We start from the raw sequence: 17,400 nt of genomic DNA on the forward strand, positions 1-17,400 counted from the left end.
TTTTCCTCGGGGTGGGGAGGGTCTTTGTGGTGGGGCTCGGTGGGATGGGCTTCGGCATTCTGTTTGGCTTCGTGGCCGCCTTCACCACAAGATTCACCTTCAAGGTCCGAGAAATTGAGCCACTCTTCATATTCATGTACAGCTACCTGGCCTATCTGGTGGCCGAGCTCTTCAACATTTCTTCCATCATGGCGTGAGTAGATTAAAAAAAAAAAAAAAAAGGTTCAGGTTAAAATATTGAAAGTTACAAGGTTACAGCAAAAAACACATCTGCAGTTTATGTTTTTCTGCAGCATTGTGACCTGTGCTCTCACCATGAAGTACTACGTGGAGGAAAATGTGTCCCAGCATTCCTGCACAACCATCCGCCATGTTGTCAAGCTGCTTAGCTCAATCTCAGAGACGCTCATCTTCTTCTTCCTAGGGGTCGTTACCATAACAACAGACCATGAGTGGAACTGGGGCTACATCCTGTTCACATTGCTGTTTGCTTTTGTATGGAGAGGTCTCGGTAAGGAGAGTTTACGAGTTTTTTTTTTTTTCAAAATACTGTACACTATATCTACTTGCTGTAAAGCATACTGAAACAGTCTTGATACTTTAAAAAAGAGAGGGCACCGAAACACTTTTTGTCAGCCTGGTGTTATGTTGCTCTTTAAAGTTCTCATATTGTGCCCATTTTCCGGTTCATAATTGTATTAATATGTTGAACCAGAATAGCTTTTACGTTTATTTTTCAAAAAACACTAGATTTTGGTTGAACTGTACATTGCTGCAGCTCCTCTTTTCACCCTGTGTTGAGCTCTCTCTCTGGCATCTCACTTCTGTTCCATCTTTGTTGGGAGTTGCACATGCTCAGTACCTTGGTAAGCACTGCTAATAGTCAGTTGCAGAGGATGAGGGCGTGCTACGCCAGCAGCTAGGTGAGCATTATAACGTGTGTTACAAAGTGACGCACATTTGTCACCGAAGTAAAGGCTGGATAAAAATAGAGGTGTTTGGAGCAGTTTGTGACCAGTGTTTTCTGTTGGCAATAGTAAGTCCCTTTGGGGTTGACTTTGGGCTTATTCACTTTGTAAACGTATAATGCACAGAAAAAGATATATAACACAATAAAGAAAAAGGGGAAAAAATAACCCCAAAACATAATATGAAAACATTAAAGCTGCAGTCATTGAGCTATATGTGATTCTTTTATTTATCACTTTGGGATGCAGAAAAGCTGCAAACACAACATATATGAGTTGGTGCAGCTTCAAATAACATCCTGACATTGTTCTTTCTTTCTTACCAGGTGTTTTGGTGCTAACTCAGATCATTAACCCTTTCCGCACCATCCAGTTCAACTTTAAAGATCAATTTGGTCTGGCCTACAGTGGTCTGCGAGGTGCAATTTCATTTGCCTTGGCCTTCACGCTTCCTGAAAACATTGTCCGCAAGCAGCTTTTCGTCACTGCCACCATTGCTATCATCCTATTCACTGTTTTTCTTCAGGTATGAGAGTGTCTGTGTATTTTTTAAATATTTAACAGTTTGCTGCGAATCATTCATGTCTTTCAAACTTGTATAAGCATGTATATGTATACGTATGTATGTATGTGTGTATATAGTGTTTGTATGTATGCACATATATATATGCATATGTCTTAGTAGTAAAACTACTAATAGAAACAAACGGATAACCAATAAAAAAATAGTCTCAGTCAGAAAGAAACAGAATTATGCCCTGTGTCATGATTTTTCCTTGGAACACACCACATGATTTAAGGTCCATCAGAATTGATATAGTTCTCTAACAAGTTGTGCAGGTTTTGGATATGATGAACTTGCATTCCAACTCAATGTCAGACCAATTTCCAATCAATATGTCATCTTTTGTCATCTCAAAACAACCCGAAGCTGCTGCTATAAGGACTCCGGATAATGTACCTTCTACTTCAATTAATGCCCAATATTTTGAAAGTAATTTGGGATTTTTAAAGTCTTTTTCTTGGTTCTGTTGAATCAGTGATCTATTCTTCTCTCCTCCACAGGGCATCAGTATTCGACCTCTGATTGAGTTCATCAATGTCCGCCGGACCAACCGCAATCTTGACACTATCAACGTAGAGATTCACCGCAGGGTATGCTACAGCTTGTAGATGTAAATGTGGTAGACGGATGTATGTTTTTTTTGTGCACAGTTTGTTAACAGGTCTTACTTTGCTCTCAGCTTATGGAGCACACAGTAGCTGGCATTGAGGACCTCTGCGGACAGTGGAGCCACTTTTACTGGAAGGACAAGTAAGAACATCTCTCTTACCCGGTCTACTCAACACAAAGCTTTTATATACAACATATTACCAAATATAGTCAAGATAAGCCTACAGAATGTAATCTTAAACTACTCACCACTTCATATCACTTAAATTGAAGAGAAATCATCTGCAGTGAAACTGAAAGATATGGCAGTTTCTATTCACCCGCTCTCGGTTTCCTTCTTTGTTGTTTGACAATGCCTTTGTTGACTCAGGGACCATGTGGCAATGTTGACTAATCACACTTTGGTGTCGTGTTCAGCTTCCGCCGTTGGCAGTGACACAGATGTTTTTTTTTCTTTTTCTAATGCTCTGATTTGTTTTACTTAATTCCTCTGCTCAATCTTTTACCCCTTACAGTATTTGCCTTACATGAATGCAATATATTACCACAGTATTTTAGCAGTTTGGTGTTTTAGAGCATAGTTACCTTCTGCAGTTAAAACGTTTTCTATCTTTAGCCACAATTGTATTATCTCTAGCTTTGAAAAAATATTCATTTTGTCATTGTTTTATTATAACATTAACATTACTTAATTTTTTGTGATAAGCCCAAATCAGTTTGTAAATGTAGGTTTATGTCCACAATTTAGACTCAAAAAGATTGATGTCTGAGTGAAAATGTATTCATTTTCATCTTACCAGAAGAAATTGCTTGCACCTGCTGTTAGAAACGTGTTAGGTTTGGAGTGTAGTTTCTGTGGGCAGTTTAAACACAAATACATTTCAAATGAATTACAGTTTTGACATTTTATGTGACTGTGTACACGCTTCCTCCTCTTTCTTCAACCTCTACTGCAAACACTACTACCTTTTATGCCCTGCTTTTTTTCTCTCCAGTGTTCTTTCTCTTCTTTGTAGCGTTCTCTTACACACTCTCAATGGTTTTCCAGTGAGTTGGGGTTTTCATGAATGCAAATTTTAGGTTGGATTAAGCTTTAAGGGCGGGTGTTTGTAAAATCAGGTCAGTCACGTGGCCTCAATTTCATTGATTGTGCGTTTCATTACTGAAGACCAGACTTAATGCAAAAATCTCTTTTCTCTTTTTTGCTCTTGTGTAGCCAAAGCAGAATATTTTTTTGTGTGTGTAATTGATCTTTAATATTGTCCAAAAAACGATTACATTTAAAACACATCAATGAGCCACACCAGTAGTGCTGGGTGTCATTCTCCTTCATTAGGAACGCATTATTGGTTTTGATATCAGATATCTCGTTTAACATAAGCTTCCACCCTAACCAATGTAATCCCCTTTCTCTCCATGTCAGGTTTATAAAGTTCAACCATAAAATCCTGCGGAAAATCCTGATCCGAGACAACCGGGCTGAGTCCAGTATTGTGGCGCTGTACAAGAGGCTGGAATTGCAGAATGCCATGGAGATCCTGGGCAATGTGTCTGGAGACATCAACACTACTCCGTCCATTGACCCTCTCTAGTATGAAACCTTCATCATGTCTTTCTGTTTCTGGGACAATCACACTACCTCCTTACTGTCTGTTCAGATCAGTGGGATTAGAGAAATGAATCAGTTTTCATCTGTCTTTTAGTGAGGAAAAGAAAAGCTCTACGAAGCCTAAGAAGACGTTCCTGGCAACTGACGTGAAGAACATGCACGACATGCTGTCCAAGAACATGTACAAGATCAGGCAACGGGTGAGATATGAAACCTTACTGCAGAATAGCTGTGTGCAAATCATTCTGCTTTTTCCCCTATTCCCTTCTTCTCTTATCAAACATCACGGTGGTGGAAAGTAACAAAGCATACAAGATTTTTGTGCTTAGGTCCTAGCATATCTATTTTTTACTTCTGTGGTGCAATCCTGAGCGGCCAAAACTCTCACTTTATCATCATTAGCTGTATTTTTTTAATGCAAAAAGTAAAAAAGGGGTTTCCTTGAGTTCCATTTGAACAACTGTTTAGGTCTTAAAAAGTTTAAAATGTCCAAATATTTCACAAAAACAGCAGAGATTAGGGGACAATTAATCATACAAATTTGAGCAGGAGCACTTTTTCTTTTTTTCTTTCCCATCATTCATTATTCACCCTTTGGAGGAGTCGGGCTCTTATGTTGGGAACTGGAATACACCATTGAACAGTATACTAGTAGTTAACAGTAATTCCATCATGCTGATTACACAGTAATGCATCTACTGTATATGGAAAACATAATAATGTCATCTATAAGATCAGCTGCAGGCATAGACTGTAGATTGCAAACTATCCTCCTGACTCTTCTTCCACCATTGATGCAGCAGTGCCACTACAGCTAACACAGACATATGCAAACATTACTACAACACTGCTCCCAGAGACACTGTTTGACTGAGTAAAGGCCAAAAGCTGCCCATACTCTTCAAGCATTTGCATTAAACTGTTATTATAGTAAACTTTCACCTGCTTACATAACATAAAGTTGTGTCTTGCATGTCTCACATGTTCTCCTCTACTAAGCTATAAAAGCCACCTGCGTATCTTTTTCCCAAATACAGTAGTAGTAGTAATAACTAATGTATAAAATAAAAATAAATTAAAAAGTACAATGTCATCCGTTTCCTCACAGAAAATCCAAATGGGTGAATAAGCCATTATCCTGTTCTTAACTCTCTTTTGTATGCATTGTATTAATTTATGTATTAATTTAGGGAAACTATGTTGTGTATGTTTATGTGTGAGCTGCTGGATATTTAGATTTCCCCGCCGGGATAAATAAAGCATCTTCTATTCTAATATACTCTGTTTTTTACATGAAAAAGAATTACTAGAAGCATGAAAAGTTCTGAGAACTTTTTGCCTAAAGTCCTGTGATCTCTGTTTGTTAGACATATGTGTCTGTAATCGGGTTAACAGACATCATTTTTATCCAGTGGTGGATCTAGAAAATTTGACATGGGGTGGCAAAGGGGTGACAAAAGGTCTTGGCAGGGTGGCATTGGAAGACGGTACACAAAACCCCCCATATGTAAATGTTTTGTGTAACAAATAGGGGAAAAACTGTAAAACCTAAGATAATCTATTTATATACTGTATGTGTATCTTTACATTCCCTCATACCCTATACAACAGAATAGAAATAGAAAAAACTGAAAAAGTAACTTACTGATTGACATGACATGATATGCTACTGTACTGCAATTACTATAGAAGAATAAAAACATACCATGTGGTACAGGGTTTGCAGACCTACCCTCGTCCTCCCTGTCATCTTCATCTGTCTCCTCTTGATCACCCCCTGCCCTCCTCTGTCCCTCTCTCTGAATCGGCAGCCTTCTCTTCATCCCTCACAGTCCTTTTTCTCTTTTCCTTCACTTATTTCTCCATCTCCCTCTGTGGCCTACTCCTGCTCTGACCCTCATGGTCTCTCCTATTTACTGCCTTCTCCTTCTTCATTTCCATCCTTCTCTTTATCCTGTGCACTTCTCTGAAATTTCTTCTCCAAAAAACGTCTTTAGCTTTCCTTTTCATTTTTAGGCTCCAGCTATTCTCTCCAGCTACTCTGGCATGTAAAAATCAAGATGTGGAAAGCTCTGCTTCACCTTTTATTACATTATGCTGTAGGGCCCTGGGGCTAATAAGTAGGTCTAGCCTATAACAAATATAAGATCAGAAAAGATTGATCACATGCACACAAGTTGTGTTTCGACTAGCCTACTTAATCCCATTGTAGTTGTTGTTTGACAGTAAAGGATGTAACCTGGTTTAGTTTGTGCTGCCTTATTGCTGTGGTATGCAAGAGTATGTGGATTTTATAGTAGGCTACTGCTTAACTGAAAAAAATGAGCAAGCAAGTAACACCACGGGAAAAACGACCCTCTGTAAACGTAATAATTTCAAACATGCCAGTTTTTTTTTTTTTTTGATAATCTGTTCTTTTCTTTACTAAAATCAAATATAATCAAAGGCAGAATGCTGTTAAAAATCACAAGGGAGCAATTTCACAACTTCATGATGACATCTTGCAAAAATACATAGGAGCATTGAGTCGAGAGGACACAATGGCAACCTTTAGAGTGTTTGAAATGTTTGTTTTAGGTCTAACTAATAGCTGTAGGAAAGAAAGATCTATGTTGAGAATGATGAGTACAGAGGTCTAAAGAGACACATAGACCTTTTAGGTCAGATAGGTGTGGCCCGTTTTGGTTGAGTAATCTGAGCTTTGAAGAATGCGTCTCCTCTGAACACATTTTTTTTAACTGTCCTTATTGTAACTTGTTATTGTAACTGTTTTATTGTCCTATTTAAATGAGGTGACTTTCAGGTGAAATCACTGTGGCAGACTGTCGACTCACACTTGTGAATTTACTGCAGATGGACACGTCCTAAATAGGGAAACCTATGAACTGCAAGCCTCTAATTTGTGGTTACTTTTTTTGTTCTCTTTAACTAGACGGTGTCATACACAAACAAGCATGCCCTGCCTAACGACAGCCACAGCAGAGAGATATTGATTAGACGCCACACCAGCGTCCGCTGCAGCCTCCGACCTGGCAGCTTTCAGTCATCGGTAAGTGAAAGCTCTGGAACTAGGGCTGATTTGACTTTAGGTATTACGTGAGTCTTGCAAACAAAGAAAAATGTTTTCGGTGTCTTGGTTAGAAGTAAGGAAGTGAGAGCAGAGTTGAACTTTGTTAAAAACATGTTACTTTCAAAGTGTTCCAAATTAAACATTTCTTTATCCCACCTCTCATTCATTATTCTCTTGCCAATTTTTTCACCCTGCAGTTTTGTTTCCATATTTTAATGTCAGGTGGTGCCCAAATCCCACAAATACTTCTCTCTTCCTGCTGGGAAAAGTCTGGATATGAAATTCCCTCCTGGGAGGAAAAGCTGTACAGGTACGCTTCTCAAACTACTTTTAACTAAACACTAAACCTCAATTTTTTCCCCCTTTTTTATGTCCCTTCTAAGTAGATTTTAAAGTTGGAATAAACATTGTAAACGCAAGACACACTTAATAATTTTCTTTCCAGAGCTTTAAGACCGCACCTCACAGCCTTTTTCAAAAATAAAGCTGGCTCAGGTGTTTATGTATTAGCTTGTTCTAACTCTTCATTTAAGCAGCAGTATATGACGCTCACACTGAGTGAAATTTTCAAATCCAAGATGTTTTTAGCCATGCTAGCAGTGTGGCTCTTGGGATGGAAATAGGCCAATGACATTTTGTACAAACATTCATCTGCATGAGATGAACATCGCCATAAGAGGATTTTTGCACCACCGCGCTTTACTGTCTTCACTATGTACTGTGGCTTGAATTCAGTGGATAGGGGTTGTCGGACAACCTGTTTTTTCAGCAATGGGACTTTTCTGGGGCTTCTAGCTGATAGCTTAGCTTCACATAGCCTTCTTCTGATTGTAACAGTACTCACAGGTAGTCAAGTCTTCTTTGATTTTCCTGGAGCTGATAATTGGTTGAGGCTTTGTCATTTTGGCTATTCTTTGATCTATTTGAATGAATTTGACTGTTTTTCCCCGCCTCGTTCAGGCTTTGGATTTCAAGGCATTTGAAATCATTTTGGCTGAGCAGCCTATACTTTTCTGCACTTCTTTATATGTTTTCCCCTCTCCAATCAACTTTTTAATCAAAGTCTGCTGTTCCTCAGACGCTGAGTATTTCAGTGTGAAATGCACTATAACCAGCATGCACAACATTTACTTCCTTCCTTCCTTAAATATGGGCCGTAATTGACTCCTGTTTCTTCACATAACCAATCACCTCACTAATTGAACAAAATATTGCTATTATGAAAATGAACATGGCCCTTTCAATTACACACAATGAGCAGCATGCATATCATGACTGTTGGGTCTGTTGGTTTTCTATGACTCTACAACACTTACTTGTAAATTATTTGCCATGTAGAAATATCACTTCTACCAAAATCTATGATTTATTAGGTTAGTCATGTTGGACTGCTATTATTTTAAGTAGACCCTCACAGATGTTAGCACCATTCCAGCTGTCCTGAGCATAATTTGATGATTTTAAAAATCATCTAGTTTAGTATATTTTGGAACTTTGAGAACTCCACTCGAACTTCAAATTAGGATATGTAGATTTGAACGTTAGTTTGTAACGACTGATCCAGCAGCAGGTTAGCGAGTTTTACCAGGTAAAACTCTGTGCCCACACTCATTCCTTCATTCATGAAGGACCTTCCCAGTGTTACTTGCATGCAATTATGTGATTGCATAATTCTGTTCACTAAAGGTTTCCGTACAATTTTACTATTTTCTTCACCTGTCCCAGATGATCTGGAAACATTGTCAGAGGTGGTCTACCACCCCAAACCCTCTCGGTTTGTCCGGCCCTCACGCTCCTCTTCCCGAGCCAAGATGCCTCTACGCAGGCTGAACACCCTAACGGAGGCGCCCTCTGTTAACATGCTGGATGAAAGTACAGGGGAGGAGAGGGGGAGGTTAGGGCGCGGCACGTCCAGAAATAACTCCTCCTCCGCCAGTGATTCCCACATTGATGCTCCACATCTTCCATTTCACTCCTGTGTTGAAAATGACAGCAGCTCAGCTTATAACATTGGAAGTGGGCATCATGAAGTAGAAGAGGAGCAGCAGCAGCCTCCACCTCTAGCCTGGGCTGCTACACCAAGAAACAACGCAGAACAAAACCCTCTGCTCAGACGGCCTCAGTGGAACCCCAAGAAGATGTAAGAGTCTCTGGGCTTTCAATAGCCCCAGGATTTTTACATATAACTGTGTTTTCCTACCGTTTAAAGACCAAGTAAATTAACTGGAAATCCATTCATTACTTATTAGAGGTAAATCACCCTCCAAAATGAGCCAAACTGTTCAGGAACTGTATATCATTTCTCAACAGTTAATCCTTCTGACAATTCTATCTGTGCACTTACACCATTGTGATTTTCATTGTTTTATCTTCCCATAGAATTTTTAAAGACAATGTAACTTATGTACTTTTGTATTGTCTGTTGTGTGTGACAAGTGTATGATTGTGGATAGAAGTTTATTTTATATAGGCCATTTATGTTTAACATTAGAAACTATTGCTGTGCAGTACAAAGTACTCCTGGGACTACACTGATGGACCTCACAAATCCCACTTGGCTGCCCCCTTTATTAGTTTCTTTTTCTGTAACAAATGACGTTGTTGAAAGTTGTTCTTGAGCATTCTTAATATAACCATGATTACAATGTATGTTTTGAAATGTGGCACTGAATGCACCATCAAGAGAAGATGCAACATCCAAACTGAAGCATTGATTTCAGTGTTTCATATAAAACTCAAAAGTCAAGACTTTCATACAAAACCTTGTTTATTCCTGCAAGGTGACTTTTGGCATGAATCTGCCAATCACTTCATGGGTCACTGACATCTTTGCGTAAATGAATAAAATGTTCCTCAACCTCAAAGGGGTATTTGTTAAGTTCTTTTACAAGTAGTGGTCAGAAACTAAACAAATCCAAAAACTTAATTTCTTAAAATCTCCATTTAAACATATTCTTAAATAAATGAACGCATCTCTCTAACTATAAAATTCAAGAGTCAGAAACAAAAACATTTCCTCACCATTTTGGATGCAGTTGAAAAAACAACTGGGATTGAGGTACTATGTGTTAAACTAATTATGTCTAGGCTATTTGTAAACTACAACAGTGTAATCTACCTTGGGGTGGTCAGGCAGCCTGATTTCCCCAAAGCAACTACCGGGTCAGCTCATTTATGAATGTGTGAAACATTACTGCTTGGAATGCAAAAGGAGGGTCATCTTTGTCTTGTATTTTGGTGAAGCATTAGAAATTATTTTAACTTGTAGTGTATCAGTAACTGCAGGGACTTTGGACAATATAGTGGTTAGAAGATTTCATCACAGTGTGCATTGTTTGCAAGTAGTACAATATGTGCCATCACAAGACCCTTATGTTTTTGTCTGATCAAACTTCAGCACGGGGAAGCAGATTATATTGTCAGCCCCGAATTCACATCAATGAGGGCATTAGTTTTGAGACTGCTCTTCCTCACAGTATGGCTGCAGTGCTGGTGGTGATGAGCCATTTTGACCCTGTCCTCACATCTACAGATTGGCACTGGGCAGACATTTTGTTCCCACTATGAGTCTGCTGTTAATCTTCATAGTTGGCCTTCTACAAATAAGAGCACTTTGTTGTGTGGAAGATTAGCATTGATTTGTAAATTATATCAATTACTCAGTTTGGCTTTTTGTTTTCCCCCTCCCGTCCCATTTGGGGATCCTGATGAGTAGTAAACATACAGCCGCAAAAGCTAAGACAACTCCCAAGTAGGGGGGACCACAAGGGCTGAACTCCTGGGCAAGACCAGAGAGCAGAGGGGCCAGGACTCGTCCAACGGCTGTAACTGACTGCCCGGCTCCAATCAGAGTCCCACTGGCCTGGACCCCTCCTCTCTGCAGCTCCAGGTCTGTGATACATGTCCGTCCAATAGTGGTGGAAATGGCAAAGAAGGTGGAGGTAAGCAGTACCTGTGACACACTGGGAGCTGCAGCGTACAGGAAAATGAGCAAACCGGTAAGAACTGTGGAGTGAAGCAGAAGAGCAGGCATGTTGTTCCCATACAGCTGGGTGACGGGCCCCACCAGGAACCCAGCCAGGGCCCCTAAGGTGCTGCTGTAACTGATCAGATAACCCGTCACCTTTGGTTTAAGTGAGAAACGCTCCTCCATCGCCAGGGAGAAGTTACTATAGTAAAGCATGATAGCTATAGCCATCAGAAGACGCACTAGGAAAAGGTCCCACATGTCAGAGGAGGCCACCATGTGGATCTTGGAGCCCACTGAAGACAGCTGTCTCCAGGCAGGCTGGAGCAGAGACACCTCCCTCCACCTGAGACCACCTACGTGCTTCCCTGGAGCTATGGATCCTGGGTCAGTGTCTGCTGCCAACACTGGGGGGTGAGTACTTTCATTAGAGCCATTGCAAACCGGCTTATGGTAGTTGTTCTCATTACAACCTTTACTTGTGTCACTGCTTGAGTTGGTGTCATTACGGTGAATTAGCGTCTCACTCCATGGTAGCATCCATACAAGCCCTAGAATGATGAACACATAATGTTTGATATTATTATTTTAACACTAATGATTTAATTATTTCTCTCCATTTCCCACCTACCTGCATTGGTAAGGAAGATGACTGCACAGGTAAAGGAGGAGGTATAAAAACCACCTTCATGCTCCGTGAGGTAGCCCCCCACCACAGGGCCCAGGATGAAGCCAACACTGGACGCTGCATTAAAGTGTCCCATTACCAGAGGGCGCTCTGACTCAGACACCAGGTCAGACAGCAGGGCTCTGCAGATGGACAGGGAGTGCTTGAAGAGCCCTGAGACAGAAAACAGTCAATGCACGGTGATAATGAGAAAGTGACTGATCATGCCTAGTCTTGTCATTTTATTTTAACCAAGAGCAAAGAAGCAGAGTACATCTAACTGTGGTGGGTTTTTTCTTTATACAACTTGAATAAGAAGTTGTGAGTTGTGAACCTCAAAGTGAAAATGAATCAGGTAGGTACACCATAGTATATAACTATTTTATCAAAAGAAGTGACTTAGTAGTAATAGTAGTAAAGTCCTTTTTCCAAGTCCACAAGACCATCAAACAACGCAACAATGCATTCGAAAAGTCTTTCCCATATTAATAAATTTATCTATATCTACTTTTTACAGTATGAAAATACATATTGGTGCATTCAGAAACAAAGCATGGGTTAGGGAAGGAAGTATGCAACATTAGGGCAAATATTCTGATTGGATCAATCATAAAATTATTTTAAAGTGCCCATATTATGCTCATTTTCAGGTTCATAACTGTATTTTGAGGTTAACCAGAATAGGTACATGGTTTCATTTTTAAAAAACACCATATTTTTTTGTACCACACATTGCTGCAGATCCTGTTTTCACCCTGTTTTAGTTTAGCGCTCTGTTTTAGCTACAGAGTGATATATCTCAATTCTATACTATCTTTGTTGGGAGTCGTACATGCGCAGTAGCTAGGTAAAATCACATCAGCTAGATAACTTGCTATCCAACTTTGCTCAGTACAAGGCCGGATTAGCCGACAGACTTCTTCTAAACAGGGGCGCACATGTGGAATACCTGCAGAACAGGGGCATGTAGATTATAGTGAACTAGTGTGTGTTTTGGCAGTGTTTTGCCATTAAGAATGACCTAACATGCTAGCACTAACATGTGTTACAGTTAGCCACCTAATCTCAGCTAGTGACGTAGAAAGCCGTGCAGATTTTGAACAACTCAACCAGAGACAGAATGCAGAGGACTTTTTTTTTTCTTCATAATATGGGCACTTTAAAAGATGCTTAGTTTAATCTGAACCAACTGTAAAGCAGTATTTAATGAACATTTGAAAATATTGTAAAAATGTGTAACAGGTGTAACTAATAACATTACAATGAAAAGCTAAACGAATTTAGCCATCATTGATTTTTATTATTTACACCTGTAATTTTCTTCATGTGACATGTCCTAATGTCTTAAAAAGTTTCAGTGTAGTTTGGGACTTACCCACAGGAATCCGTGCAAAGACAAACAAAGCAATGCTGGTGGACATTCCGAGCAGGCCGTAGCCGAGAGTGCTCAGCAGCAGGCAGGTCAGCAGAGAGTAGCGCCTTCCCACCACATCACTCCAGCTGCCCTGCCAATCACACAGGAAATGACACACAACCAGTAACAAAAGTCAAAACAAATTTCCCATTCTCTGAAAATATAGTTAGAAGAGAGATTCTGGACATTTATACAGGCCTGCAAAACAGGCCAGAGTTGAGGCCTAAACTTTAATCCTAATGCATTGATCTGGGATAAATGACAAATCACAACAAATGGAGACGAACAGAGACAAATATCTCTGTACACAAGTAGTGTACAGAGATGATAAAATGAAGCAGGAATCCCAAAACTCCAAATTTCCTCTTAACCATGCAGCTGTTCATATAAGCCTTTATCAGATTATTGCTCTGACACACACACACACACGCACACAATGAAATAATGAAATTAGGACCAATTGGGTTTGCTGTGTACTGGGTGCATCCTGGTGGGATTATTATAGAGACGCAGCTGTTCACGTATCCTTACGTTTATCAGTATTTAACCATTCTGCACACGGGAACAAACAGATGCCTCCTTATCTGTTTAATTTGTCCCACGACCCCTGAAATTTAAACCAATTTTCAGGAGTTGTGGGCGGCAGGAGAAAAACGTGGAAAGCTGAGAGTCCTTCGTCAGATGCCGAGTTTATCTTAGAGTACTGTGCATTCTTTTTTAAAGTAACAGCTTGGACATGGTTATTCATCAAAGCTTTGCTTTTTTCATCCAAAGGTATAGATAAACATCTCCATACTGACTAGTCATGGGGTGTCAACAGGTAAAAAATGCATTTCTGTGTGAGGCAACAAGGACACAGGAGGTGTATGCAAAAAGAATACCTGCCCCAGTGGCTAACTAGGAGTACCGTAGCTTGTTTGTTGATTTACAAATACTGGGTGTATTGCGTAACCCAAACCAAAACCTAAAACAGCTAGTGTTTATTGTTTTCATTAAATACCAGAGATGACATGGAATGCAACCGCTTTGGGCACTAACTGTGAGCATGCCTTTGTCAATCAGGGGAGGCTGAATGGAGCTTAGAGACAGACTTTTCAGAGAGAAACAAAGTAAATACTTACAACTAGTGTGCTTGAGAAGAGCTGTAAGATCCCATACGTAGATCCTGCAACAGTTTCATATTAGTTTGAATTCACATTTATAATATATGATCTATACATAATCTATACACAGAGCAGACACCATGTGTTCGGATAACAGCAACAATGAATCAATCAATACCTACAATTACAGCACTTTGATTATTTTGTATCATCAATTTATCACATTCAAATTACTTGTTTGATGCAACCAAGGGTCCAAAGCTATGGTGGCCCTGAGAGCTCAATTCACTTTAATGTAAGAACACGCGTGCAAATGACCAACTTATTGTTACAACACTAGTTGACTGTTGGAAACATATACTTGTGCACATTGCAATTGTTTTGCTAGCAGTGTCCTTATGACAATCATTCTCTCCAAAAATCTAAATTTTGATTATCTGCCTTACTGCCGGCGCTAACTCTGGCAAGCAGACAAATATTTGATCACGAGACATGAAGCATGTCCGCTTGCTGCCTAATTAAGCATGACCCTGGAGTTCATCTGCTATGATGATAACGGATTACAATTTACCTACAATACCAGCCACAGTGGGACTTGCGCCAAGAGCTTTCACATGATGACTCAGCAGCGGGATGATCATGCTCACCCCAAACAAGTCCTAAAGAAGAGAGAATTCAGGAATGAGTTCAGAGGTATCCAGCTGTTATCGTTATTAAGATTTTATCAAAAACCTCTGAACAAAAGAAGACATTTACGTGTTTGTGAGTTTGAGGATAGTTGCAGCAGCCTCAGAATCTTCTAATCACCTTTAATCAGATGATCCTTTGGCCAGATATGCAGACTGAAATGTATAACTAGTTCTCTGAAGAATGACTGCTTTGCCATGTCCTTAAATTCAAGGACGCATTGGTCCAAACAACCTGCTTTGTTCTAATACAACATTTGCATTCATATCGCATACATTTATTTTTATTTTCAGTGGTCATTAAGTATTTTTGATGCATCTTTAAGAAGAAAACACTTTTGAAAATGCCACAACAGCTCCATGTGTGGCTGCTCCTTTGTTAACATGTTATGTGGTACAGTAGGTATTACAGATGAAGAAAAATTTTGTGTCTTCAGATAACAGATTTAACTTAACATGAGACAGTCTTAAAACTAGACATACATTTTACAAACCATGCTTGAAGATCTATTAACTAACTACAGGTAAGTACGACAGGTCAGTGTTTTAGGTAGTCTGTGCAAGCAAGGGTGTGATTTAAATAAAGGGAATATAAGCTCTAACACTATCTGCTGTTGAAGACATCAATACATCCTGACAATATCTAAAGGCTATGATAAACAGTCATCCTTTTAAATGTAGCAGACTTACACTTCTAAAACCTCCTAAGGCAACATTTAAAGTACTACATTTTAATTTGACATCAAGACCTCTAAAGTATTACAGTAAAGGCCCTGGTGACTTCTTAAACGGATGTGCTAATTTACAGTTTTAACAGGGTTTTAGTGTATTCTGTAGCCAACATTTTAAATTGTATGTTTTTGTTTTATTTATACAATTTATTTTTGAGAAAAATACTTAGTAATATCAGTATTATGTCTGTAAAGAATCATGATTTTACATCACCTGCAAACACCTAGAGGATACCTTGGTCAATGTTTGTATAGTTTAAACAAGAAGGAAATGTTTAATCTCTGAATTGTGAAATGCATTTTTTTTTTTTTATTAAATCATTTGAGTTATGAAAACATGACCTGACAGTTCACTCAGTCAAGTCTCCGTTAGTCACTCACCATGAAGCCCACCACATAGATACATTGTATAATCCTCGTCCGCCTTCTTGGTTTCTGAAATAAAGGGCTACATTTCTGGATGTTCATCATCCCGCTGTGACAGCACGGCTACAGCCAAAGCGGAAGCGCTCATCCGCTCGACTGTAAAACACAAAGGGCACGTCTCAATCCCCGGCGGGTCTCTCACATGAAGAGCGTAATGAGAAACCGCTCGATTTTAATCGTCAGCACAAATGTGTCAGGTGTAAAAAGCGGCGGGGTTTAAATAGATAGTTTAGCCCGCGTCCTGCGATGGAGCTGACTGTTCGAGTCGTGGTTTATTTCTCAGGCGTTGAAACTGCGGTGTTGTTCGGTCTGACTGTCGCTTCTCTCCCCACCCCCTCGGCTGCTCTGACAGTTGGTATCGTCTGCTGACGTCACATACATGAGTCGGGAAGTGTTCTTATTCGTAAACAGGTATTTCCAGAAATGGACTGATAGAGGTATTATCTTCATAAAGGATCTTTTTGGATGTAGTAGCGAATTATTAAACTATGAATCCTTTCTTAGAGAGAAGGCATTCCCGATAACATTTAAAGAATATAATTTAGTCTTCAATTCTATCCCTACAGGTATTTTAGAGTTAATGAAAAGTTATAAAAAACAAAATGAACCCCCTGATTTTAATATTAGTCTCTATATAAATGGTATGGCTGTTATGAGCAGAAATTGTACAAATAAACATATTAGAAAATGTTTTCTAAATTTAAAGAAAATAACACCTCGTGGTAAATATTTTTGTAATTCTCATTACATTTAAAAATACTACATAAAATATACCCCACAAACTTGTTAATCTCAAAGTTCATGCCAATCGACCAGTGTCCGGACCAGAATCATTAATTCACCTTTTTTTGGTTGTTTATTTTGTCTTACAATCTGGAAAAGTTTAGAAGATTATTTAACTTCTAAAACTTCACACACAATTACATTAGAAGGAAAAAATATTATTACATTGTTTGAGTGCAAAGATAGGATCTTAAGTGATATTAGTCTTTTCATTTTACTAGGAAAATTTCATATTCATAAATCCAAATTCTCTAATTCAAAACCAGGTTTTAAATTATTTCAAATTGAAGTTGACACTTACTTTGAGTCTCTTAATTTAATAACAAACAAAAAGGCTATATTTATTTCTGATATTTACTTAGGGATGTTTAATTAAGGATTTATATTGTAACACTTTACTTTTTCTTTACAAGGCTGTCACATTTTTATTCCTTGTTCTTGTTTTTATCTTTTATGACTATTTTTTCTATTTTGTCATTATTTATACTGTAACTGAGACGTCTGACTCTTTGTTGTGTTATTTGTTAAAATAAAGCAGATAAAAAAAAATCTTTTCATTTTTTCATTTTCGGTTTTAAAATATGGTACTCATGTGTTATATATCCTGCATAACAAATGAATGATCTTTCTCTGTAATACATATTTTCCCAAGCTCTTTATATTGTTTTCAGCTGTTAGACTTCATGGTATTTCAGTTACTTTTACACCGCCTGCTGGACAAACTGAGCCATTGCGATTTCTACAGGAATTTTGTGGCTACATTTGTTTTACACATTACGGTTTATAGTTAAACAACGTTATA

The 17,400-nt window shown here is 38.9% G+C and overlaps 2 protein-coding genes across 2 annotated transcripts in view; one reads left to right on the forward strand and one right to left on the reverse strand.

Annotated features, from left to right (window-relative positions):
* Window positions 1–9,733, forward strand: part of slc9a2 (solute carrier family 9 member 2) — a 12,734-nt gene extending 3,001 nt beyond the window's left edge. The window contains exons 4-13 of the mRNA XM_034886264.1: window positions 1–193; window positions 294–511; window positions 1,295–1,494; window positions 2,034–2,123; window positions 2,213–2,283; window positions 3,566–3,733; window positions 3,846–3,951; window positions 6,684–6,800; window positions 7,044–7,131; window positions 8,547–9,733. The exon at window positions 1–193 is cut by the window's left edge and continues 58 nt beyond it. Coding sequence (XP_034742155.1) covers window positions 1–193; window positions 294–511; window positions 1,295–1,494; window positions 2,034–2,123; window positions 2,213–2,283; window positions 3,566–3,733; window positions 3,846–3,951; window positions 6,684–6,800; window positions 7,044–7,131; window positions 8,547–8,965 — 1,670 coding nt within the window. The 3' untranslated portion in view covers window positions 8,966–9,733. The remainder of the gene's footprint in view (window positions 194–293; window positions 512–1,294; window positions 1,495–2,033; window positions 2,124–2,212; window positions 2,284–3,565; window positions 3,734–3,845; window positions 3,952–6,683; window positions 6,801–7,043; window positions 7,132–8,546) is intronic.
* Window positions 9,574–16,090, reverse strand: mfsd9 (major facilitator superfamily domain containing 9). Its single transcript, XM_034886314.1, has 6 exons — window positions 15,771–16,090; window positions 14,544–14,631; window positions 13,991–14,034; window positions 12,831–12,960; window positions 11,420–11,629; window positions 9,574–11,339 (listed from the first exon to the last, which is right to left on the reverse strand). The coding sequence occupies exons 1-6, from the start codon at window positions 15,858–15,860 to the stop codon at window positions 10,477–10,479; spliced, it is 1,425 nt and encodes a 474-aa protein (XP_034742205.1). The 5' UTR covers window positions 15,861–16,090; the 3' UTR covers window positions 9,574–10,476.
* Window positions 16,091–17,400: the final 1,310 nt, after the last annotated feature.

Source organism: Etheostoma cragini, chromosome 11, assembly GCF_013103735.1.
Source record: "Etheostoma cragini isolate CJK2018 chromosome 11, CSU_Ecrag_1.0, whole genome shotgun sequence".
In the NCBI taxonomy this organism is placed as follows: Eukaryota; Metazoa; Chordata; class Actinopteri; order Perciformes; family Percidae; genus Etheostoma; species Etheostoma cragini.